This window comes from Cherax quadricarinatus, chromosome 51 (genome assembly GCF_038502225.1).
Source record: "Cherax quadricarinatus isolate ZL_2023a chromosome 51, ASM3850222v1, whole genome shotgun sequence".
Classification (NCBI taxonomy): Eukaryota; Metazoa; Arthropoda; class Malacostraca; order Decapoda; family Parastacidae; genus Cherax; species Cherax quadricarinatus.
In genome coordinates, this window is record NC_091342.1 from 5,248,580 (window position 1) to 5,274,201 (window position 25,622).

The 25,622-nt window shown below is 40.5% G+C and overlaps 2 protein-coding genes across 5 annotated transcripts in view; one reads left to right on the forward strand and one right to left on the reverse strand.

The window, feature by feature from the left end:
* The window catches only part of LOC128694712 (probable pyruvate dehydrogenase E1 component subunit alpha, mitochondrial), a 147,848-nt gene that overhangs the window by 108,728 nt on the left and 13,498 nt on the right, over positions 1 to 25,622 (forward strand). The window contains exons 2-3 of one of the 4 annotated variants that reach the window (XM_070095715.1): positions 18,894 to 18,966; positions 21,688 to 21,756. In XM_070095715.1, the coding sequence (XP_069951816.1) occupies positions 18,916 to 18,966; positions 21,688 to 21,756 (120 nt within the window). In that variant the 5' untranslated portion in view covers positions 18,894 to 18,915. Of the gene's footprint in view, positions 1 to 18,834; positions 18,967 to 21,687; positions 21,757 to 25,622 lie in introns of those variants that run through there. The other 3 variants (XM_070095714.1, XM_070095717.1, XM_070095716.1) reach the window with 3 other exon arrangements.
* Positions 1,231 to 10,740, reverse strand: LOC138854175 (uncharacterized). The gene is made up of 3 exons (XM_070095708.1): positions 10,211 to 10,740; positions 3,725 to 4,033; positions 1,231 to 3,056 (listed from the first exon to the last, which is right to left on the reverse strand). Exons 1-3 carry the CDS (start codon positions 10,299 to 10,301, stop codon positions 2,884 to 2,886), a joined length of 573 nt encoding a protein of 190 aa, XP_069951809.1. The 5' UTR covers positions 10,302 to 10,740; the 3' UTR covers positions 1,231 to 2,883.

Sequence of the window (25,622 nt, forward strand, 5' to 3'; positions counted from 1 at the left end):
CGTTGTCACCATAAAAAAAATGTGTATCTGTATAGCAACATCTGATATAAGAAGAGAAAGATACCTTTATCTGTTTGTTGTTTTTCCTTGCAAGATTCTGGTGTAGTGGTCAAGGTGTTGACTGTAGCTCTTCCAGTGATGATGCAGTGACCATCTTGATCGAAACCTCTTCAATGCCTTTGCTCAGCAAGCACAGTAATGATAATGATGCTGAGCTGACATAAACCGTGGTATGGATATTCACAATGGTTGAAATACACGTTAATAAGCACTAGGATATATTCGTTTAAAAACGTTCGTCAGAGGTGATCAGTGTCTCAGTATGAAATTTTTTTCTAATGCATCCTAGTGTGTGTTTGTGTCTTTTTTTTCAATGATGATGATATACCAAGTGCACAGTGGATGGTACTTCAGAGATTTGGAAGAACACAGACTGTAACACGATGGGAACATCTGGCGTTTAAGGTACCAAGAAAACATGCGTAGTTTAATCATGGTTCACAAAGGCATTTCACAGGACTGCGATTCTTTCCCTATATTACCAGCAGTGTGTTGGCTGAGATTATCTCACCGCTCTGTCCTTCAGGGAGGGAAGGTGTACCTTGATGTTGATGGGCTTTCACTACACCCTTCAAGAAGAGAAGTGTTACCTTGATGCTGAAAGGTTCTCACTCTCCACCCTTCAAGAAGGGGAGTGTTACCTTGATGCTGAAAGGTTCTCACTACCCCACCCTTCAAGAAGGGGAGTGTTACCTTGATACTGAAAGGTTCTCACTACTCCACCCTTCAAGAAGGGAAGTGTTACCTTGACGCTGAAAGGTTCTCACTACTCCACCCTTCAAGAAGGGGAGTGTTACCTTGATGCTGAAAGGTTCTCACTACTCCACCCTTCAAGAGGGGGAGTGTTACCATGATACTGAAAAGTTCTCACTACTCCTCCCTTCAAGAAGGGAAGTGTTACCTTGATGCTGAAAGGTTCTCACTACTCCACCCTTCAAGAAGGGGAGTGTTACCTTGATGACAAAGGGTTCTCACTACTCCACCCTTCAAGAAGGGAAGTGTTACCTTGATGCTGAAAGGTTCTCGCTACACCCTTCAGAAGGGAAGTGTTACCTTGATGCTGAAGGGTTGTGACCCAGGTGAGTCTCACTCCCCCCCCCTCTTCACTAATAATCTTCGTGAATGATTGATAATTAATTACAATGTTTTTGTTAGGTTGAATTAATAAACTTTTAAGATAAATAACTTTATTAAGAAAATATATATATACACAGAAAAATGTGAAAATATTGAGTATATATACATCCTCGTTACGCATAATTTTCACTATGAACCTGGTGTGTCATATAGTGCCGGGGAACTGGAACAATGAGGAGATACAGAGAAGGGGAGAGCGGCTCTGACTCCTTGAATCAAGAGCCTTCACCAGCCTCATTAACGAACCCTTTTAAGGGAGGCCGAATCTCAGCTCTTGGCCCCGTCTCAATCTTGAGCCGACTGATACCTTATAAGAAGTGTTAAATGCTGGTGAAGGGGTCTTGATTCAAGAAACTGGAGCTACCTTCCCTTTCCTAGGATCAAACTTGGTTACCTTGGATTTAAAGCTTCCCCAATAAATATAATAGCGTGATTGAAGCTGCTGGCTCCTACTCTCTTGCTCCCGAGTTTAATTAGTTAGCCCCCTGTCATACCAGCTGCTGACACTGCGTATGAAATTTGTCTCACCTGATCCAGTTCATTTCACTTTTTTACTGGGTGTTCAGCTTCTTGCTATGCTTTAAAGTTGCTATTTTCCCTTTCAGTTCTCAAAGCATCATGTATATCGTAATGTCTCTTCCTTGATTTCCCTCTCTTCCGCTGATGTGATGTCAAGGTTCCTTTTGTCTATGTAGATAATTTTCTGCACTTCCAGGATCAGTCTGGATTGAAACCTTTGGTAATTGTTGAGATACGTGAATTTAACTAGGTGTGTACTTACCTATTTGTGGTTGCAGGGGTCGATTTACAGCTCCTGGCAACACCTAATCACTGGTCACTACTATGTGTGTGTGTATTCACTCAGCAAATGTGGTTGCATGGGTTGAATCTCAGCTCCTGGTCATGCCTCTTAACCAGTCAGTTTGCCAGATTCACTTCCTCCTACCCTCGTGGGCCCTGCCACATTCATTATTAAAATTAAGAAAGGGAGGGGAATGATTTTCTATTTTTTAGCTAACATACGTGTAAATTTTACCTTATTCCTTGTAATGACCCTCGTATTGTAGATAGTCTTAATGACCTTGGTGTAGCAGATAGTCTTTTTAGTATGATAATAAGATGTTATCTTCATTGTAGAATAATAAGAAAATAATATAACCTTTATACTATAATAATAAGGTAAAAGGACCCCAATGGAAATAAGTCACTCTGTCTGACTTTTTTGGGTTATCCTAGGTTCTCTACACATATGCTGCTATGTATGATAATTCTATGTAACTGTATTTGTGTATACCTGAATAAACTTACTTACTTACTTACTTACTAACTGCTTCGTTTAGGTTACTCTATTTCGTGGCTGCCCTCAAGCTAAAGACATGCTTCCTGATATCCTTGTTACTCATCTGTGTCTTTTAACTTCTAATTATGCCCTTGCGGTCCTAGTGTACCCGTTCCTCACCTCTCGCTTTATATCCAGAATGTTGGTCGACCGACTCCATTGAAAGAATCTTCCCCGTGAGAAGTCACTCCTGAAACACCCGTTTTCTATGAGAAGTTGCTCTTAGAGCACTCATAGGAAATGAGCGATGGAAGAACCCATTTTCTATGAATGACTGGAAGCACCCATTTTCTGTATTAGCTCTAGACCCATCCATTTTCAATGAGAAATGGCGCCAGAATTTCGTTCTATCCGAGCAGGGCTTTACCTCTGGAGTGGCGGCGCCAGGCCACCCACGCCCCCACGCCCACCAGCAGCACCACGCCCATCGCCACGCCCACGCTTATTGAAATAATGGTGATGTAGGACACAGGCACTGTGTTCCACCACTTCCACGCAGCCTCCGTCGCCTTGACTCTGTCTAGAAGAGAATTTTAAAGTGGGAATGAGTGAGAATGAATGGGAAGGAGCCAGAGAATGGGCGAGTCACTAAGAAAAAAAAATGGGAAGTGAATCGTTGAATTCGTGGAAGTATTGCGTTGGTACATGAAGGGTTGTGTTTCTTGTATGCCAATGGAACAAACAATTTACTTGGCCGATACAATAAAAACTATTATTATTGAGTAGTAGTAGTTTTAATAGTAGTATTAGTAGCAACACCGGTAGAAGTAACAGCAGAACAATAAAAGTAGTAGTAGTAGTAGTTAGTACCAATGCTGGATATCAGGTATTAAGCAAACACTGCTATACCAGTGAAATGTATGTGTGTGTGTGTGTGTGTACTCACCTAACTGTCGTTGCAGGGGTCGAGACTCAGCTCCTGGCCCCGCCTCTTCACTGATTGCTACTAGGTCCTCACTCTCTCTGCTTCCTGAGCTTTATCATACCTCTTCTTAAAACTATGTATGGTTCCTGTCTCCACTACTTGTGTGTGTGTGTGTGTGTGTGTGTGTGTGTGTGTGTGTGTGTGTGTGTGTGATCAATCACATTTTCGTATGTTAAGATTCGTAGCAAAATCGTCATGGTTATCAACACCACATGAGAACAAACCATTTAAAACAAAGGTCACAAGTCTCCACCGTAACTCACTCTCAGTACAGGAGATGAAGCCGTAAGATCCATTACTCAACACCATGAAGTGGTGCTTGCAGGCTGGTGGCACATCGTCGTCTCCTCCAGATTCCTGCTGGTGTTCACTGAAGGTGAAGCTTTCATCTGTAACTTTCGACACCTGGTACAACACCCCAGCACGCAGGTTGCAGTCTTTCATGTTGTGAGCGACGCCGTAGAAGGCCAGCCAGAAGACAGGTGATAGTTTAGCCTGCTTCCTGAGGTTGAGCCAGAGAGGCCGGTATATACTAACAGGATGATCGCCTGGCCAGCTGGGCAGCAGACAGTCTGGGGGGAAATGGTTTTGTATTATTTATCAAAGAAGATAAAAGAAGAGCGTGGGGCTGGCACAACGCTACACATGTAGTGGGTCTGTGGTAACACCTGCACTTTGTGGCTCACACAATTCTGGACAAGTAACAAATGGGTATAAAAGCTAGTTTTTATTTCAGTGTTTCCCTGCCATACTCCACGAGGAATGGGTTATATGTCATTCTCTCTCTCTCTCTCTCTCTCTCTCTCTCTCTCTCTCTCTCTATATATATATATATATATATATATATATATATATATATATATATATATATATATATATATATATATATATATATATATATATATATATATAAACTAATTGAATTTCATTGACTTGAGCTTGAGAGAGTGACACTAGTCGGTCCACATATTATTGTCATTCAGGAAGAGTTACATGTCTATGGTGCATCCAACAAAGTCAGCAGACTCTTGGATATCACTACTGTCAGGCTGCGGCTACAAGTATCTGGGAGGTTACATCAGCACCACCAGCTGGTGTACACGTAACTAAATGTAAACTTTACCAGATGGACAACTGTCACGTGAACCTTGCGTCTTTATGTGCTAGAATGCGATAAAATTAATGAATTCAGACAGCTCACAAATGTTCAAGAAATGTCAAAGTATTTTATCCACAGTGGTATATTACTTAGATTTTGCCACCGAAGTGGCCAGTTTATTGTGCATCCCATATCCATCCTGTGGACGGTAGTGCAAGAACATATGGGTACATAAAAGGCCCAGGAACTAGGCCCCAAAAGGGTTAACATGTGTACATATGGATTTATATCTACATATCTACAGTTCACTTATTTGTTACAAGCAAATTTAGGAAATTTACTTAGTATATCTGGTATCTTATTTTCATTAATAAGATATCTTGACATGTCACATAGATTATTATACTGTCTGTCTCTGTATTCCTCAATAAGTGGACAATTAAGCACATACCCTGACTTTGCCTATTGTAAATAACTCATAATCACTTAAACGTTTTTAAATTCAAGTATAGCTTGATAAAGTATAAGATAATATAAATAATAGTAAACTACATGCAAGCTACACTGTAATATTTTTGTGGATGAATTTATGTCTGCATAAATAACTCATTGCGACTGTTATCAGATATAAACATATAAATAGTTTATTATCACTGTAACTTGTTTAAAAAGGCCTGAGCTTGCTACCACCTGCAGCTCACAAGACTGCCATCCCCACGAGCCCCTTTGGGGCGGGGCAGATGGCAGACCAGAGGCCTAGCTTCTCCCTACGAGCCCCGTGAGGGCGGGGACTGTGGCTAGGCCTGGGGACAGTTGGTCCCAAAGATGAGGGGGTACTTGTACCTCCTCCCATGGGAGACTTAGTCTCGAGATACTCCCCAGATAGGGAGCCAAAGCCGGGTCACCACTACTTGGAAAAGACCCGGGCCGGGAGAATACCGGCGAATAAAAAAAAAAAAAAAAAAAAAAAACTTGTTTAAGTATCAAGACTTTGGGAGTGAGTTTCTGGCTCCATTATGTGACTGTGATGTTTTTCACTATTACACAGAGGATGGTGCTGGGTGCATAATAAATATCGTAAACTAAATTAAACTTATCACAGGATGGTTGTCCTGTTTTCCTCTCCATCACACAGGATAGTTATCTCGTCATGCATCATATAATGGTTCTCCTGTTACACATCATATAATGGTTCTCCTGTTACACATCATATAATGGTTCTCCTGTTACACATCATATAATGGTTCTCCTGTCATACATCATATAATGGTTCTCCTGTCATACATCATATAATGGTTCTCCTGTCATAATTCATCACAAAATAGCGAGTTCAGTTGTTCCCTTAACAATGGATAGTTATCATGCGGGAGGTAATGAAATAGGTCAGCCTGTGCTGGAACACCATCCACAGGGAAGGTGTGAGAACTATCGCCCAGCTTGATCCGGGAGACTTCAGTAATGCGAGGAGGACCGTCAGACATTTCTCTACGGATTCAGTCATAATGGCAGCTTTGCGGCTAACCCTCAAACAAGGCTGGAGTTACTGTTACGTGGCAATTACCACCTTGTAGTACAGTATTCATACTTATAGTTTTTGGTGGGTAAAGGATACCAGAGGTTTTAAGTGAAGAGGTTATGATGCTTGTAATTATCTTCCTGGTTTTGCAGGGTCGAGCCATGACTCCTGGGTCCCCATAACCAAGTATTTTTTTTTTTATTCGCCGGTATTTCCCTGGCCCGGGCCCGGGTCTTTTCCAAGTAGTGGTGACCCAGCCTTGGCTCCCTATCTGGGGAGTGTCTCGAGACTTAAGTCTCCCATGGGAGGAGGTACAAGTACCTCCTCATCTTTGGGACCAAGTGTCCCCAGGCCTAGCCACATTCCCCGCCCTCACGGGGCTCGTAGGGAGAAGCTAGGCCTCTGGTCTGGCATCTGCCCCGTCCCAAAGGGGCTCGTGGGGATGGCAGTCTTATGAGCTGCAGATGATAGCAAGCTCACGCCGTTAAACCCAGTAAATGTTCGATGAATGTATATGTATATTAACTTGGCAACTCAGTATACATGTATACGTATATGTAAACGGACGCTGAAAAATCAGTCTATCAGCATTCTTAATTTTATCTTACGATTATTATTGTGTTTGAACAATCCGATAACCAGGTAGTAAGTGAAAAAAAATTCTAACTGTGGAAAATACTGTATATATTTTCCAGAAATACAGTAGTTATATGAAAATAGATGGCCATACTGTATTTAAAAGAATTATATTATGGAAAATGGGAAACTGGACCTGCGCCTGTGCAGACAGGACTCGCCATTTTGTTTGAATTTGGATTAGAAACGTTGGTGCAATGGGAAGAATTTTTCGCGATCTAGAGGTTAAAATCGGGCTGACACCTCTCAAATAGGAGACGAAATTGTTGGATGTGCATTCCTGCATAATTTGAGAATCAGGCGACAGGACAGGACAACTCCAGGAACCTCAGATAAGCTGTTTAAATTATGTTTAATTTCTGGCCAGTAAATTCTTCATAAATGTAGGCAAAAGGGGGTGGGGGTCCTGTACATGACACATTAATCTCCAGTCAAATTGGTGAGTGATGTTAAGATATATTTTCCTTCTGTTATGTAATTGTGTATATATATAACCATTTATTATTTTTAATATACAGTCCACAAAATTTATATATTTACCAGCATTCCTGGTGATGCATATTTCATTTGTAAGTAATAGGTCCAGAGCAACTTGTGGATATGACAGTGGTAGGTATCGAAGGGGGACATTTTTTGCGACCTAGGTGTCCCAAATTCCCACTTGTCTAACTGATAAATAATTATCTATGTTCATTTACTGTTATGTATATAATGATACATCCAAGTAAATGCAATTTTCCACACTAACCATTTATCTGGGACAAGCGAATCTTAGCATTTTGTGTGTTCATTATTTTTTTATCTATACAATTGGTTAAGATAATACTGGGTTTAATTTTAAATTGATCACAAAGTAATATATATTCCACAAAATAAGTTTGGAACTAGGCTGCATGGTTTTTATATCAACAAAAAATGTTTAGGCGTTATATTAAAAGTTTTCTTCTGATATTTTTATATTTTTTCTCACTTTAGAAATGCTTGGTATATAATTTAAAGAGTATGTAACACATATATATCTAATGATTATAATTTTAACCATAATTTATAAAGGGGTGGACTGGGAAGCCAGCGGAATGCCTCAGACAGATGACCAAAAGCTCCAGCTGTGGGTCATCATATATATAAGACCAGGCTCTGGTGGCCTGGTGGTTAACGCTCTCGCTTCACACGGTGAGGGCCTGGGTTCGATTCCCAGCCAGAGTAGAAACATTGGACGTGTTTCTTTCCACCTGTTGTCTATGTTCCCCATCAGTAGAATGGGTACCTGGGTGTTAGTCGACTGGTGTGGGTCGCATCCTGGGACACTGACCTAAGGAGGCCTGGTCACAGACCGGGCCGCGGGGGCGTTGACCCCCGGAACTCTCTCCAGATAAACTCCTGTTTCCTGACTTACCTAACCTAACCTTGAAGAGTATATATCTTGTGTATACATTGAGAGCTGCAATATCTATACATAATAGTTTGTATATCTCAATGTATATACACACATGGAGTTTCCTTAATCACTATATTGGTTATTAAAATATTCTGAACGGGTATGAAAATGACATGTTTAATGACCCTCGTGTAGTAAACAGTCTTTAAACCATGCTTGGCGACCCACAGCCATATGAAAAGTCTAAAACTGCCACGGAAGCATATCCTTACAGGACGCCACGAAACAGGAAAATATATATACGTCACTGCTGGGTGTGATACTGGTAGCCTGACGTAAGGGAATAAACCTTCTCACGCTACCACCCACACCAGGGTATGGGGTGCATAATAGACATATTAAACTAACTCATGTCCTCCAGCTGGGATATTTGTTATTATCAAAACTAAACGATAAACCCATAAGGGTCATACACGTCCTCCAACTGGGAAAAATTTAATTTTCGTTAAACCAATCCCTCAATATGATTTTTGTTGAGGCTGACACTCGTTATTACAAATTGTAAGAAATTGTGAATGTGTGTTGTGTGTATACTCACATATATGTGGTTACATAGATCGATTCACAGCTCCTGGCTCTGTCTCTTTGTTGGTCGCTACTAGGTCCACTGTGTGTATTCACTTGTGTGGTTACAGAGGTCGATTTACAGCTCTTGGTCCCGCCTCGTTGGTCGCTACTAGGTTCACTGTGTGTGTATTCACTTGTGTGGTTACAGAGGTCGATTTACAGCTCTTGGTCCCGCCTCGTTGGTCGCTACTAGGTTCACTCCTGGCTTCCAAAGCCTTGCCGCACCTCTTTAAAGCTATGTATATGTGTGTACTCACCTAATTGTAGTTGCAGGGGTCGAGTTGTAACTCCTGGCCCCGGGGTGTGTGTGTAAGAGAGAGAGAGAGAGAGAGAGAGAGAGAGAGAGAGAGAGAGAGAGAGAGAGAGAGAGAGAGAGAGAGAGAGAGAGAGAGAGAGAGAGAGAGAGAGAGAGAGAGAGACTTCGAGGACAGCGTGAAACAAGCTTTTATGCCACAAGACGGGCAGAAAGCAGCAACTTCACTCTGGCTGTACCCTTCTCCAGAACATCACTCCATCTGAGATCATACATACCCAGGATGACTCGAGTATGGAACGCATTTGTACAGCATAATGATGTCAACGAGATAAAGTCAGTTGATCAAATGAAAATGCTGGCCCACAGATGACTCCAACTTCATCCTGTTCCCTACTTGTATGTCTCATAACAATAAAAATGCTTTCAAATGAGCTGAAGTAGGTAACAGCTCTTAGCTTGCCAATAAAGTTAGGAATCCTTAACCTGTAAATAGCTTGTCAATAATAAAGCTAGGGATCCTTAACCTTGTCAAACCCTGTGTAAAAAAAAAAAAAAAAAAAAAAAGAGAGAGAGACAGTGACAGAGACTAGTGTACCAGGGATTACTTTACACATCACCGCCAGACAACATGATGTCATAACCAACTAGTATGACGCTCCTAGGTATTAATTTCTTTTGTGTTTCTGTTCATTCTTTTATATTTTGAGTTTCTACATTATTTTAGGCAAAATTATCTGAGTTACCGCTGCTTTAAATCGTCTAAATATATACCTATTTAACCCCCCCAAAAAACTGTCGTGATGCATTTTATTAAAAATATCTCGCAATTTGGCCACATCAGTTATCTTACTTACCTTGTTTCCCCCTTGATCCAAGGAACTGGAACTGCCCTTCCCTTCTTGGGATCAAACCTCATTAACTAACATTCCCCAGACACTAATGACCCCTATGGGTTTATCGCGTCTCCATGAATATAATAATCAAATATATTTTCTATCTCTCTAGTTTGACCTATATGTGATTTTTCAATATCGTTTTAACAGAAATTCCGAAGGTAAATTATAGATAAGCTATAAGTAATTACAGATTTTTTAGCTTGTGTTATCCTAAGATAACTTCACAATATATCACCGCAATACCATGAAAACACATACATGACCAGGATAAATAACACCTATGTGTTTAGTATCTTAATTATGGTTATCTTGGCAGCAGGACGAGTTATCAGTTAACTTACCATCAATTATCCATGGTGGGAGGACCGTGGTTGATGCTGCCTCACAACACACTGCCCACAACACCATCAAAATATAGTAACTCAACCCCATTGATTCTTCAGTTTACAATTTTTTGCGTGAAGATTATTTTTCGATACCCTGAGAGTTATGTGAAGCAAAACAGTAGGATACCCAGTTCGAAAGTCACAATTGTGTTACACTTCAGGTTTATAAATTATAAAAAAAAAAATACCAAGCCAGAAAAAAACTTGGTTTTTAATTTTTCAACACACCAGACTCTGTTTCTGGGAACGACATGGTGTTATTTTGTTTTGTTTTCTTACAACTTCACTTGAAACACCAATGGAATCAATGGGGACCCAGGAAACTAATGGAAGTTTAGTGCTACTTCATTACGAGCCACGATGATGTATATTATATATACTCAAAAGTTATCCTACGATGGCTTTGTATTGTGATTCACTAGAGATATGTTATATGCAGGCTGCCTGACTCTTAGTGTGGCGTCAACTGAGTGTCACTGGTGGGAAGGAGTGTATGTGTGTGTTGCAGGAAATGGATGGGTGACTTTCCAAGTACATGTATATTTTTTTGTTTGGCTCAGTGGTCGAACGTTGATAATTCTCTCTCTCTCACACTCACTCTCTCTCTCTCTCTCTCTCTCTCTCTCTCTCTCTCTCTCTCTCTCTCTCTCTCTCTCTCTCTCTCTCTCTCTCTCTCTCTCTCTCTCTCTCTCTCTCTCTCTCTCTCGTTCTCTCTATCCTTCACTGAGAGTTTTTTTTAATTCCCACTTTAAGAATAAAAGTATTCTAGACCGGTGGTGTAAAGGTGAAGATGGGCAGCAGGTAAGAATTACATTTTTTTAAGATGAAAACGCCTCAAACTGCTAGTCAAGAAGATGAGTTTTACTCGTGGACATCAAATGACAGATTCTGAGAGAAACGGTGAAGTGTGGCAGTATGGTAAGGAAGACACCGGTCGCAGTCTTAGAGTGTCTTAAAACCAGTGTCATACCAACAATGTCTCACTCACGATCAGTATCTTACTCACCAACTAACACATTTACAAGACATGAGGACACTGTCCCTAGCAAAGGTTCCTTCCTGCGGTCTTCCCAGAAATCGAATTTTACAGACACCCTTTAGTTTATTACGAGGACTCTAGTGGTCAGTAGTTAATCCAGTGGAGGAAGTTAAACAATGCAGCAGTAGTTAGTGGTAGTAGCAGATCGTGCCCAGAATGTGACACAGTTATACCTATGAATCTCGAAGAATGAAAAGGTACGATACGTGTCTGGGACAATACACAAGAAAGCCGCACATAGGAGAATAAAACTTTGACGACATTTCGTGACTACTTAATGGTCCTAGTTGGACCGAAACGTAGTCATTAGTTGTTGATTGTTCTTTTTGTTGGTTATTGGTTGCTGTTGCTGGTTGTTAGTTGTTGTTAATGGTAGTAGTTGCTGTTGTTCTTGTTGGTTGTTGTTAGTTGTTGTTGGTTGTTATTGCTGATGTTATTGTTATTGTTGGATGTTATTGTTTGATATGATTGTCGTTGTTTTCATGTTAACTTTCCTCATCCTCATATCAGACAAAGATGTAAACCATAGCATTGTCTTCCTTATCAAACGAAACTATAATTTGCATGACAGTGTCATTCACTGAGGACACTGCAAATTTCCAAGCAGACATTAACCAAGTCTTCAAATGGGTCACAGAAATCAATATGAAAATCAGTGGCCACAAATTTCAATTACTCCTCTATGGAAAACCTGAGGAAAAGCTAGAGAGGAGTATTAAACAAATTCTAACCACACAATAGAGAGGAAAACTAATGTGAAGGAACTGGGAGTGACAATGTCAGAGGATCTTACTTTCAAAGATCACAACAGTGTATCTACCTCATCTGTTAGGAAAATGATAGGATGGTTAGTTTAATATGTTTATTATGCACCCCATACCCATCCTGTGGGCGGTAGTCAAAAGATTACAGAGGTACATAATTGGTCCAGGGACTGGACTCCAAGGTTTTGATAGCTGAGCAAGTTACAAATGTAATGAACTAGATCTGGTCACAATCGTGACCAAGTACAAAGGTAATGAGCTCCAGGTAGACCTGGTCACACTCATGACTCATTACAAAGGTAATGTGCAAAATACTGCATATTTTCCGGAAATACGGTAATTTATAGGTAAATAGATGCCCTATATTGTATTTAATAAAAGTGTTGTAGTGATACTGGTCCTGTGGGGAGCAGCAGCAGGATAATACTGCACCACCTCTAGGGGCCCTTAACAACAACAACAGTTTGGCGTGCGTCATGGGCACCAACATATGGTGTGTGATTCTCTCCTACTTTATCCATTTATCACCGATGCAGATTACATGGTGAGTTTAAATATGTGGCCTGTAGTTATAACTTTTCTCTTGACATATGCAAGACATCACCATCCCTGTAGAAGCCATTATTAGATGTACTAGTCATTATATTTTGTTGTTGCAGAAGTACTATGAAGATTCTATGTTCAATAAAGCCTAGAGATAAGGCCTGTGTTTCTATCACAACAATTTATTGAACATAGAATCCTGGGCTACCTGGTGGTGATCCTGCGCTAGACTACATCACAACATGGAGCGTTTACTGAAACCTGAGAGGCTAGACTGTGACCCCAGCTTATCAACGGCTGCTCATGAATGGAAGCACTGGTTTAAGACTTTCGAAAACTTCTTGGGAGCCCTTCCTAAAGAAGATCTAGATAAACTAAGTCTGCTCATCAATTTTGTGTCACCTAAGATATATGAGGCTATTTCTGAGTGTAATACCTACGAAGATGCTATCAAAACCCTCAAGTCTCAGTATATTAAACCTACAAATGAAATCTTTGCACGCTATCGCCTTGCAACTCGCCGCCAGCAGATTGATGAGTCCTTAGAGGAATACTTTCAAGCACTGAAAATTTTAGGTAAGGACTGTCACTTCCAAGCAGTGACAGCTGCTCAGTATTGTGAAGAGTCCATCAGGGATGCTTTTATCAGTGGCCTGCAATCACCAATAATAAGGCAGCGTTTATTGGAGAATAAAACTCTCGACTTAGCCGCTGCCTTTGACCAGGCAAGAGCTCTAGATTCAGCCCAGAAGAATTCTGAAGTATACAGTACCACTCAGCCTTCTCGAGTGGTAAGTGCTGCAATTCCTGACCAAGACTCTTGCAATGAAGTTACTGGGGAACCTGCCTCAGTGACAGCAGCAGCAGGTACGGTGTGTTTCTTTTGTGGTTTTTCAAGACATCCACGTCCAAAGTGTCCTGCTCGTGAAGCAATGTGCCATAAATGCCACAAGAAAGGTCACTTTGCTAAAGTATGTCGTGCTAATGCATCAACAAGAGCTAGTGCCTCCACACATTCCAGTGATCATGCGACTCTAGCAACAGTGACTTCTGCGGCTACTCCAAATTCACTGTCAAAGGCAGTTGTGAAAGTATTCATCAAAGGAACAGAAGTAGATGGTCTTATTGATAGTGGCAGCTCAGAGAGTTTCATCAACCTTGACTTAGTTAAACGGCTCTCCTTGACTCTACATCACTCATCAGGTACCGTTTCCATGGCATCAACATCTCTCTCTATTCAGACCTTAGGGTTTTGTAAGGTAAATCTCAGAGTTAATGGAAAGGATTATCAAGATGTACATTTAGCTATTCTGCCACAACTGTGCTCTGATGTTATCCTTGGTCAGGACTTTCAGAAGCTGCATGGTAGTGTCACCTTAACATATGGAGGTGAACTGCCTCCTCTTGTTGTCTGTGGACTTAGCACTTTAAGGGTAGACCCACCAAAGCTGTTTGCAAATCTTACCGCGGATTGCCATCCTATATCAGCTAAGTCACGCCGCTATTCTTATGAGGATCGGATGTTCATTGAGAAAGAAACTCAGAGGCTGCTGAAGGAGGGTATTATAGAACCGAGTGATTCCCCTTGGCGTGCACAGGTTGTTGTTGTTAAAGATGGTTATAGGAAACGGAGACTGGCTATCGATTACTCTGAGACAATCAACAAATTTACACTTCTTGATGGGTACCCTCTACCTCGAATTGACGATACAGTGAACAAAATTGCTCAGTACTACGTGTTTAGCACAATTGATCTGCAGAGTGCCTATCATCAAGTCCCTATAAGGAATGAAGATAAACCATACACAGCGTTTCAGGCTAGTGATGGCCTGTATCAGTTTACCAGAGTCCCTTTTGGAGTCACCAATGGGGTAGCCTGCTTCCAACGAATTATGGATTCACTCATTCAGGAAGAGCAACTCATGGGAACTTACGCGTATTTAGATAATGTTACCATTTGTGGCAAGACCCAGGAGGAACATGATGCAAACCTTGATAAGTTTTTGGAAGCCGCCAAGAAGAAAAATATCAGTTACAATGAGGAAAAGTGCACTTTTTCAACTAAAAGGCTTAGCATCCTTGGTTATGTAGTGGAAGGAGGTTCAATATTCCCAGACCCTGAACGACTACGACCTCTACGGGAACTTCCAATGCCTCAAGACAAAAAGTCACTCCGAAGAACTCTTGGTCTCTTTGCTTATTACTCACAATGGATCTACAACTATTCAAGTAAAGTCCGCCCATTGAGTGCTACCACATTTCCTGTGACAAAGGAAGCAGAAGCCGCTTTCCATACTCTCAAACAGGACATTGAAAACTCAGTAGTTCAAGCCATTGATGAGTCCCTACCATTCGAAGTGGAAACGGATGCATCTGACATTGCCATTGCTGCAGTCTTATCTCAGGCAGGACGACCAGTAGCCTTCTTTTCGAGAACTTTTCAAGGATCAGAGAAATGTTATGCTGCTGTAGAAAAGGAAGCCCAGGCCATCATAGAAGCAGTTCGCCACTGGAGGCATTATTTAACTGGTAGACATTTCACCATAAGGACTGACCAACGGTCCGTGATGTATATGTTCGACAAGAGGCACAAAAGTAGGATAAAGAATGACAAGATATTACGCTGGAGGATGGAACTATCGTGTTATGACTTTGATATTCTGTACCGACCGGGTCAAGAGAACATCTCACCTGATGCATTCTCTAGGTCCCACTGTGGAGCAGCATGTCATGATTTGCAATCACTCTCAGCTCTCCACAAGGCTTTGTGTCACCCAGGAGTTACACGCCTGTACCATTTTGTCAAATCAAAGAACATGCCCTACTCAGTGGAAGATGTGCGACAAGTGATCAGAGCATGCAGAGTATGTGCAGAGTGCAAGCCAAACTTTCATCAGCCAGAGAAGACTCATCTCATAAAATCCACCCAGCCTTTCGAAAGATTGAATATAGATTTCAAAGGACCTCTACCAAGCACAAATCAGAATAGGTATTTCCTTAACATAGTAGATGAATATTCAAGGTTTCCCTTTGTATTCCCCTGTGCAAATATGGCTGCTTCAACTGTTATTAGTTGTCTTTCACAGTTGTTCTCTATTTTTGGTATGCCAGCTTATATCCATTCAGACAGGGGATCCTCGTTCATGAGTAACGAACTTCAGGAGTTTTTGGCTAGCAAAGGTATTGCCTGCAGCAGAACAACAAGCTACAACCCTCAAGGCAATGGTCAAGTGGAGCGGTTCAATGGTACTATATGGAAGGCAGTTACAATGACATTAAAGTCGCGCAATCTACCTGTTCAACACTGGCAAACTGTCCTACCTGATGCTCTTCACTCTATTAGATCACTGCTGTGCACAGCTACTAATGCAACCCCTCATGAAAGACTCCTCAACTATTCACGTCGTTCCTCTACGGGAGCCTCCGTGCCCACTTGGTTATGTCATCCTGGACCCGTTCTCCTGAAGAGTCACCGTAGGATGAACAAGACGGATCCTTTAGTGGAAGAGGTAGAGCTCCTGCAAGCTAATCCACATTACGCCCACATTCGCTACCAAAATGGTGAAGAGACTACAGTATCTACAAGACATTTAGCCCCAGTTGAAATCCCTATTAGTGTGGAATCTCAAGATACACCAATAGATGTGAAAGATGCTTCGTTTTCTCCTGGAAAGCCCCTTGAGACTACCCCTATGGAAATAGAGGATTCTGCTCCAGCAGTTAATCAAACCCCGCTGGAAAATATCGAACCTGGTGAAGAGGCTCAAGGGCTACGAAGGTCGGGACGTGTACGTCGCCCACCTAACAGTTTGGGAGATTACTGTCTCTGATATTTTAGAAGGGGGAGATTGTAGTGATACTGGTCCTGTGGGGAGCAGCAGCAGGATAATACTGCACCACCTCTAGGGGCCCTTAACAACAACAACAGTTTGGCGTGCATCATGGGCACCAACATATGGTGTGTGATTCTCTCCTACTTTATCCATTTATCACCGATGCAGATTACATGGTGAGTTTAAATATGTGGCCTGTAGTTATAACTTTTCTCTTGACATATGCAAGACATCACCATCCCTGTAGAAGCCATTATTAGATGTACTAGTCATTATATTTTGTTGTTGCAGAAGTACTATGAAGATTCTATGTTCAATAAAGCCTAGAGATAAGGCCTGTGTTTCTATCACAACAAGTGTATTTTTAAAAAGTAGAACAGTCGCCATTGTTAATTTGAATTGGATACAACCTTAGTGTAATGGGAAGAATTTTCGTGCTCTAGAGGTTAAAATTGGGTTGACACCTCTCAAATAGGAGGCGAAATTGTTGGATGAGAATTCCTGCATAACTTGAGATATCAGGCGACTGGACAAGACAGCTTCAGGAACCTCAGATAAGTCTGTTATGTTATAACTCTGGCCAGTTGTTATTTTCATGTATAGACAGTGAGGTTTTCTGAGTATGATACAACTTAATCTCCAGTTAAATTAGTGAGTGATTTTTAAGATGTTCTCCTTCTGTTATGTATATGTGTATCTATAATCATTTATTATTTTTAATATACAGTCCACAAATTTATATATTTACCAGTATTCCTGGTGATGTATTTTTCATTTGATAATTAATAGGTCCAGAGCAACTTGTGGATATGACAGTGGTAGGTATCGAAGGGGGATATTTTTTGCGACCTAGGTGTCCCAAATTCCTACTTGTCTAACTGATAAATAATAATTATCTTTTCATTTACTGTTATGTATATAATGATACATTCAGATAAATGCAATTTTCCACAGGTAATGAACTATATCTGGTTACAATAATGAGAATTGGCAAAGGTGGATAATGAGAACCTTCAAAATAAGGGATGCCAAGCCAGTGATTATATTTAAATCACTAGTTCTCTCTAGACTAGAATACTGCTGTACACTACATTTTTCAAGGCAGGCAAAATTGAAGATCTGGAGAATATACAGAGAACTTTTTCACTGCACGTATAAGTACAGTCAAGAACCTCAATTACTGGGACCGTTTTAAGTCCTCTGACCTGTACTTAGAACACAGGCGAGAAAGATATATCATAATTTACAACTGGGAAATCCTAGTGGAACTAGTCACAAGTCTGCACACAGAAATCAATCCCTATGATAACAAGACTCGGCAGGCGGTGCAACATCCTCCAGTGAAAAGCAGGAGTGCATTGAGTACACTAAAACACAATAAGTGTTCAAATGCCTCCCAGCATACATAAAGGGGATTTCCAGTAGACCTCGAACTGTCTTCAAGAGGGAGCTGGACAGATACCCCAGTCAGCACCTGACCAACCGGGCTGTGGTTCGCACGTTGGTTTACGTGCGGAAAGCAGTAACAGCCTGGTTGAGCATGACTTAATCCACTGCGAGACTTGGTCATGAACCGGGCTGTGGGGGCGTTGACCCCCTCCAGGTAGACTTTACATAGGTAGACTCCCCTGACATCACGTAAACCATCTCAGCATCAATTACGAATTAAGATTTTTTACCGTAAACCAAACTGTTATGATAATTCTCAGTAGTTATTGAAAAGAAAATTTATATATTTAATTCACATTTAACATTAAAATAACCAGGATTATCATAAAGGTTTTCTTATTTTAGTTATAAAATTAATAGAGATGCTATCCGCATTGAGGCTGACATGCTATGTGAAATGGCTTTCTCCTCAAAACTGACGGCGATGAGACTTCTGTGCTGATTTTAATGGAGTGTAAACATCTCGCTCTACCCTTGACTTAAGCATCAGTGGCGAATTTTGCTCTGGTTTCTTCCACCGGGACATTTGTCCTCACCAGCAACTCGAGTTAATTGATCAGGAAGTCAAACATCAGCTTCTATGTAAACGGAGAACCTGTTGTTGTTGACTCAGTTGGTAGTGTGTGGGTATCTAGCTCTGGAGAGATTTAAGCAAGGGGGAGTCCACATAATCCAATTGGGAATTATTGTTATCGTTTCTCTTTCCGTAGGAAACGTAGGAAACTTTGTTTCCTTTATAATTCCCGCCCATATTTGGCCAACACATTTTATTCCCAAATTCCCGAGTAGACCAATAGCAATGAGTCACTTTTTCTGACTTTTTTGGGGCTATCCTAGGTAATTTACACACAAGTTACTATGTATGGTAATTGTACTTATGTATACCTGTACATAAATAAACTTACTAGGCGTCAGTATGGCTTATTATTATTATTATTATTATTATTATTAAGGAAGTTAAGTTTGGGTGTCCCTTAACAACCCCGACTAACCCCGAGACTCTTGAGAGACGAAATAAAAATCAAAACCGAAATGTTGTCAAAAATAGTGAGAGCCGTAGTGACTCAGAGTCAGAGTAACAAGGTGAGTGTGAGGGACCTGATGTTAGTGTGTAAATGAAGAAGTTGTCAGTAATTAAGGCGACTTGGTGTAGATCAGTGCCGGGGGGGAACAACCTGTCTGGCAGACGACATATTTTCACCGCAACTTCCATTATAAACTTGACTATTCCGGGACTCCAGGCTGAGAGGGCTCTTGATACGAGGAATTTGAGCCATGCTTGGATCAAGAGCGCCTTAACGCCGCCGGTCAGGGAGTGGCTGGTTCTTGATCCAAAGAACTGGAGCTGCCCGGCCCTCTTCTCCTGACTTGCATTCCTACGAAGCGCTCCATGACCCTTACGGGTTTATCAAATCAAATCAAGTTTATTCTCTATAAGGATTACAATATGGGGTTTACAGGATTTGGATATTGTGTGGTTTACATGTTATAAAATACTAATTACAGAGGGGGCCACTAGTGCACCTAGCATGGCAAGGCATTTCGGGCAGACTTAGATTAATTCTTAACATTAAATCCTTACAGATTATGGTATCATAAGGCTAAGTGACTACATCATAATTTGTGAGTTTAGCAATGTGAATGCTTTTGTTTTGGCACAATACAAGGTGTCTATATTGGAGTATCATAGGCAAACTTATGACTAGTTAGGATTTATTATTTTAAGATTAAGATTAGTATTTCTGGGTTTATAGTCAGTGGGTGAGTGAGTGTAATTGTGAACCACCAGGTGGTATTCGTGTAGTTAGTTGTCGGGGTGGATCAGGGAGATAAGATGTTTTCTAATGGTAGTTTTGAAAGTGATGAATGTGTCTGCAGTTCTAGAGTTCTCAGGTAGGGTGTTCCAGATTTTAGGTCCTTTGAAATACATTGAATTTTTGTAAAGGTTTAGTCAAACACGGGGAATGTCATAGAGATGTTTGTGTCTGGTGTTATGCCTGTGGGTTCTGTCACAACTATCAAGAAAGCGTTTTAGGTCAAGGTTAATATTGGAATTTAAGGTCCTGTAGATGTAGATTGCACAGTAGTAAGTGTGGATGTACTGAACAGGGAGTAAGTTTAGATCTATGAAGAGTGGGGGGGTGTGTTGCCAGGGATGGGATTTAGTGATTATTCTTACTGCGGCTTTTTGTTGGGTTATTATTGGCTTTAGGTGTGTTGCTGCAGTTGATCCCCAAGCACAGATAGCATAGGTGAGGTATGGATAAATAAGTGAGTGGTATAGTGTGAGAAGGGCATTTTGCGGCACGTAGTATCGTATCTTGGAGAGGATCCCCACCGTTTTGGATACTTTTTTGGTTATGTGTTGGATATGGGTGCTGAAATTCAGGTTGTTGTCGAGGTATAGGCCTAGGAATTTGCCCTCATTATGTCTGGTAATTAGTGTTGTCGATCTTAATGTTAAGTTGCGCAACACCTGCTCTGCTACCAAACATAATATAGTAGGTTTTGTCAGTGTTAAGTGTAAGTTTATTGGCTGTCATCCAAGTCGATATTTTAGCGCATATTCGGATTATAACACCACTTGTATATGATCCTCTACGGTGGAAACACACTGTAAAGAGATTCTTTACTGATGTTTCACCCACTCAGTGGACTTTTTTCATGACCTTAAAAAAAAAAATACCAATATGTGGGTGAAGTATCGTCAAAGAAAGGATGTCATTATACTGCATTTGTTCTATATGACCTACGGGTTTGGTTCTCAGTGAAATAAATTTGATTGAGCGTGATTCGCTTCTTCCCGTCCCCCAGGCATTGATTGACCCTAGTGGATTTAGTGTTTACATTTTATTTTTTCAGGTCACAAAAAGAGCCCACTGAGTGGGCAAAACATTGTTAGTCTCTTCCTCATGCATCTCTGTAGCTGCATGTCCCCTCAAGGGGGGTTCCTTGATGCTGGTGAGGAGCTCTTGATCTAGGGAATTGGATCTGTACTCCAGTTCCCTGAATTAAGCCTGAATACCTACGACTATCCCCCCCCCACAAGCACTGTATAATCCTGTGGGTTTAGCACTTCCCCCTTGGTTATAATAATAATGTAGGTGCATGTATGCTGCAGTTATCTTGGGCTGTACATCCAATTTTTTTTAAGTTATGTAAACAAGTCATTCAGTATACAGAGATAATTAGTGTGTGCAAAACATTTGTATTTCTGCTTGAATACTAAAAAACTTCTTACAATTATATACCTGGAGAGGGTTTCGGGGGTCAATGCCCCCGCAGCCAGGCCTCAATGTGTATACAAAAATGACATACAGTATTATGATGATGTAACCTCAGATATTTAAAACAAAAAGGAGTTAATTCCAGACTTAACAGTTTTTATTTTACTGCTACTTACCTAATCTTCTGTGCAAAACACCATTTGTTAGCAAAATTGTTCTTGACTATTTTGCTGTGTTCTAAAGTTAGTAGTATCTGTATTTTGTTCTTCAAAGTCAGCATGAATAAATACAGCAGATTGATATCATACCTTTTACATAGAGCAGTGAGAACGTGGGAAATGTTGACAACTAAAGGGAAATGGACATGATATATTTAGGACACATTTATTGAAAACATATGGTCCTGGAAACTGGAATCAAAGTCCCACGACTGAAAAGTCTTCCATAAAAGAATCGTGTGTATTCATTTTTGTCTATTTTCTTCTTTTAGAGTGAAACAAATTCTGAGTAAATTGTGTGAATGATTTTGACTGTAAATGATGATTTAAATTTCTTCTCATGCAACTCAATGGAACAGTACAGTGCATGGTCAGGTGCACGCAGTACAGCGTCGCTGATGTGGACAGACTTCTGGGAATTGTCAATGGTATACCTCACACAGTAATTTCTATTTTTTCTTTATCTTTTGCTGGCATAAATGTTACAGTTAAAACCCAGTAATTTATTCTTTGATTCACTTTAGTGTAGTCAGATTTTGGATGTGCTTAGGTATTATAAAAATTAAGGCTTGAACTCATTTACTCTAATTTTTTTTTTTTTTTTTCAACAAGTCGGCCGTCTCCCACCTAGGCAGGGTGACCCAAAAAGGAAAGAAAATCCCCAAAAAGAAAATGCTTTCATCATCATTCAACACTTTCACCACACTCACACACAATCACTGTTTTTGCAGAGGTGCTCAGAATACAACAGTTTAGAAGCATATACGTATAAAGATACACAACATATCCCTCCAAACTGCCAATATCCCAAACCCCTCCTTTAAAGTGCAGGCATTGTACTTCCCATTTCCAGGACTCAAGTCCAACTATATGAAAATAACCGGTTTCCCTGAATCCCTTCACTAAATGTTACCCTGCTCACACTCCAACAGATCATCAGGTCCCAAGTACCATTCGTCTCCATTCACTCCTATCTAACATGCTCACGCACGCTTGCTGGAAGTCCAAGCCCCTTGCCCACAAAACCTCCTTTACCCCCTCTCTCCAACCCTTTCGAGGACGACCCCTACCTCGCCTTCCTTCCCCTATAGATTTATATGCTTTCCATGTCATTCTACTTTGATCCATTCTCTCTAAATGACCAAACCACCTCAACAACCCCTCTTCTGCCCTCTGACTAATGCTTTTATTAACTCCACACCTTTTCCTAATTTCCACACTCCGAATTTTCTGCATAATATTTACACCACACATTGCCCTTAGACAGGACATCCCCACTGCCTCCAACTATCTCCTCGCTGCTGCATTTACCACCCAAGCTTCACACCCATATAAGAGTGTTGGTACTACTATACTTTCATACATTCCCTTCTTTGCCTCCATAGATAACGTTTTTTGACTCCACATATACCTCAATGCACCACTCGCCTTTTTTCCCTCTCATCAATTCTATGATTAACCTCATCCTTCATAAATCCATCCACCGACACGTCAACTCCCAAGTATCTGAAAACATTCACTTCTTCCATACTCCTCCTCCCCAATTTGATATCCAATTTTTCTTTATCTAAATCATTTGATACCTTCATCACCTTACTCTTTTCTATGTTCACTTTCAACTTTCTACCTTTACACACATTCCAAAACTCATCCACTAACCTTTGCAATTTTTTTTTAGAATCTCCCATAAGCACAGTATCATCAGCAAAAAGTAACTGTGTTAATTCCCATTTCGAATTTGATTCCCCATAATTTAATCCCACCCCTCTCCCGAACACCCTAGCATTTACTTCTTTTACAACCCCATCTATAAATATATTAAACAACCATGGTGACATTACACATCCCTGTCTAAGACCTACTTTTACCGGGAAGTAGTCTCCCTCTCTTCTACACACCCTAATCTGAGCCTCACTATCCTCATAAAAACTCTTTACAGCATTTAGTAACTTACCACCTATTCCATATACTTGCAACATCTGCCACATTGCTCCCCTATCCACTCTATCATATGCCTTTTCTAAATCCATAAATGCAATAAAAACTTCCCTACCTTTATCTAAATACTGTTCCCATATATGCTTCAATGTAAACACTTGATCTACACATCCCCTACCCACTCTGAACACCACCTTGCTCATCCGCAATCCTACATTCTGTCTTACCTCTAATTCTTTCAATTATAACCCTACCGTACACTTTTCCTTGTATACTCAATAAACTTATTCCTCTATAATTTTTACAATCTCTTTTGTCCCCTTTCCCTTTATATAAAGGGACTATACATGCTCTCCGCCAATCCCTAGGTACCTTCCCCTCTTTCATACATTTATTAAACAAAAGTACCAACCACTCCAACACTATATCCCCCCCTACTTTTAACATTTCTGTCATGATCCCATCAGTTCCAGCTGCTTTACCCCTTTTCATTCTACGTAATGCCTCACGTACCTCCCCCACACTTACATTCTGCTCTTCTTCACTCCTAAAAGATGGTATATCTCCCTGACCAGTGCATGAAATTACTGCCTCCCTTTCTTCCTTAACATTTAAAAGTTCCTCAAAATATTCTCGCCATCTACCTAATACCTCCCTCTCCCCATCTACTAACTCCCCTACTCTGTTTTTAACTGACAAATCCATACTTTCCCTAGGCTTTCTTAACTTGTTTAACTCACTCCAAAATTTTTTCTTATTTTCATTAAAATTTCTTGACAGTGCCTCTCCCACTCTATCATCTGCTCTCCTTTTGCACTCTCACCACTCTCTTCACCTTTCTTTTACTCTCCATATACTCTGCTCTTCTTATAACACTTCTGCTTTGTAAAAACCTCTCATAAGCTAACTTTTTCTCTTTTATCACACCCTTTACTTCATCATTCCACCTATCACTCCTCTTTCCACCTGCCCCCACCCTTCTATAACCACAAACTTCTGCCCCACATTCTAATACTGCATTTTTTAAAACTATTCCAACCCTCTTCAAACCCCCCACTACTCATCTTTGCACTAGCCCACCTTTCTGCCAACAGTCGCTTATATCTCCCCCGAACTACTCCTGCCTTAGTTTATACACTTTCACCTCCCTTTTACTTGTTGCCATTTTCCTATTGTCCCATCTACCTCTTACTCTAACTGTAGCTACAACTAGATAATGATCTGATATATCAGTTGCCCCTCTATAAACATGTACATCCTGGAGCCTACCCATCAACCTTTTATCCACCAATACATAATCTAACAAACTACTTTCATTACGTGCTACATCATACCTTGTATATTTATTTATCCTCTTTTTCATAAAATATGTATTACTTATTACCAAATCTCTTTCTACACATAGCTCAATTAAAGGCTCCCCATTTACATTTACCCCTGGCACCCCAAATTTACCTACTACTCCCTCCATAACATTTTTACCCACCTTAGCATTGAAATCCCCAACCACCATTACTCTCACACTCGATTCAAAACTCCCCATGCATTTACTCAACATTTCCCAAAATCTCTCTCTCTCCTCTACACTTCTTTCTTCTCCAGGTGCATACACGCTTACTATAACCCACTTTTCACATCCAATCTTTATTTTACTCCACATAATCCTTGAATTAATACATTTATAGTCCCTCTTTTCCTGCCATAGCTTATCCTTCAACATTATTGCTACTCCTTCTTTAGCTCTAACTCTATTTGAAACCCCTGACCTAATCCCATTTATTCCTCTCCATTGAAACTCTCCCACCCCCTTCAGCTTTGTTTCACTTAAAGCCAGGACATCCAGCTTCTTGTCATTCATAACATCCACAATCATCTCTTTCTTATCATTTGCACAACATCCACGCACATTCAGACTTCCCACTTTGACAATTTTCTTCTTCTTATTCTTTTTAGTAATCCTTACAGGAAAAGGGGTTACTAGCCCATTGTTCCCGGCATTTTAGTCGACTTTTACAACATGCATGGCTTACGGAGGAAAGATTGTTATTCCACTTCCCCATGGAATGTCTTAGAAATATGCACAATTGCTGTATTCAGTTAATAACTTTTTTAAAACCTGGCTTGAATAGTGTATATATTATGTTTTTAAATATATGTAATTGATGTAACCTGCTGTACCAGTAATGTATTTTAAGTAGATTGTGTTAATTTAAAAAAAGCATATCAGCCAGTTTATTACAATGCATATAACCTTTGAAGAGGGATAAGTTGGTGTTTTGGATAGGAAATTATTGCAAAATGTATTCTGTAGTCCAGCTCTAATAGAATTCCTCAGATCTGATTCATGGTTTTGAAG

What these genes read in the sequence shown, in the direction of transcription:
- LOC138854175 (XM_070095708.1), bottom strand. Translation starts at nt 10,301, where the DNA reads ATGGGGTTGAGTTACTATATTTTGATGGTGTTGTGGGCAGTGTGTTGT. An exon ending in CCCACCATGGATAATTGATG is followed by an intron (nt 4,034 to 10,210) that starts GTAAGTTAACTG and finishes ATTTCCCCCCAG; the next exon opens with ACTGTCTGCTGCCCAGCTGG. An exon ending in CTTCATCTCCTGTACTGAGA is followed by an intron (nt 3,057 to 3,724) that starts GTGAGTTACGGT and finishes ATTCTCTTCTAG; the next exon opens with ACAGAGTCAAGGCGACGGAG.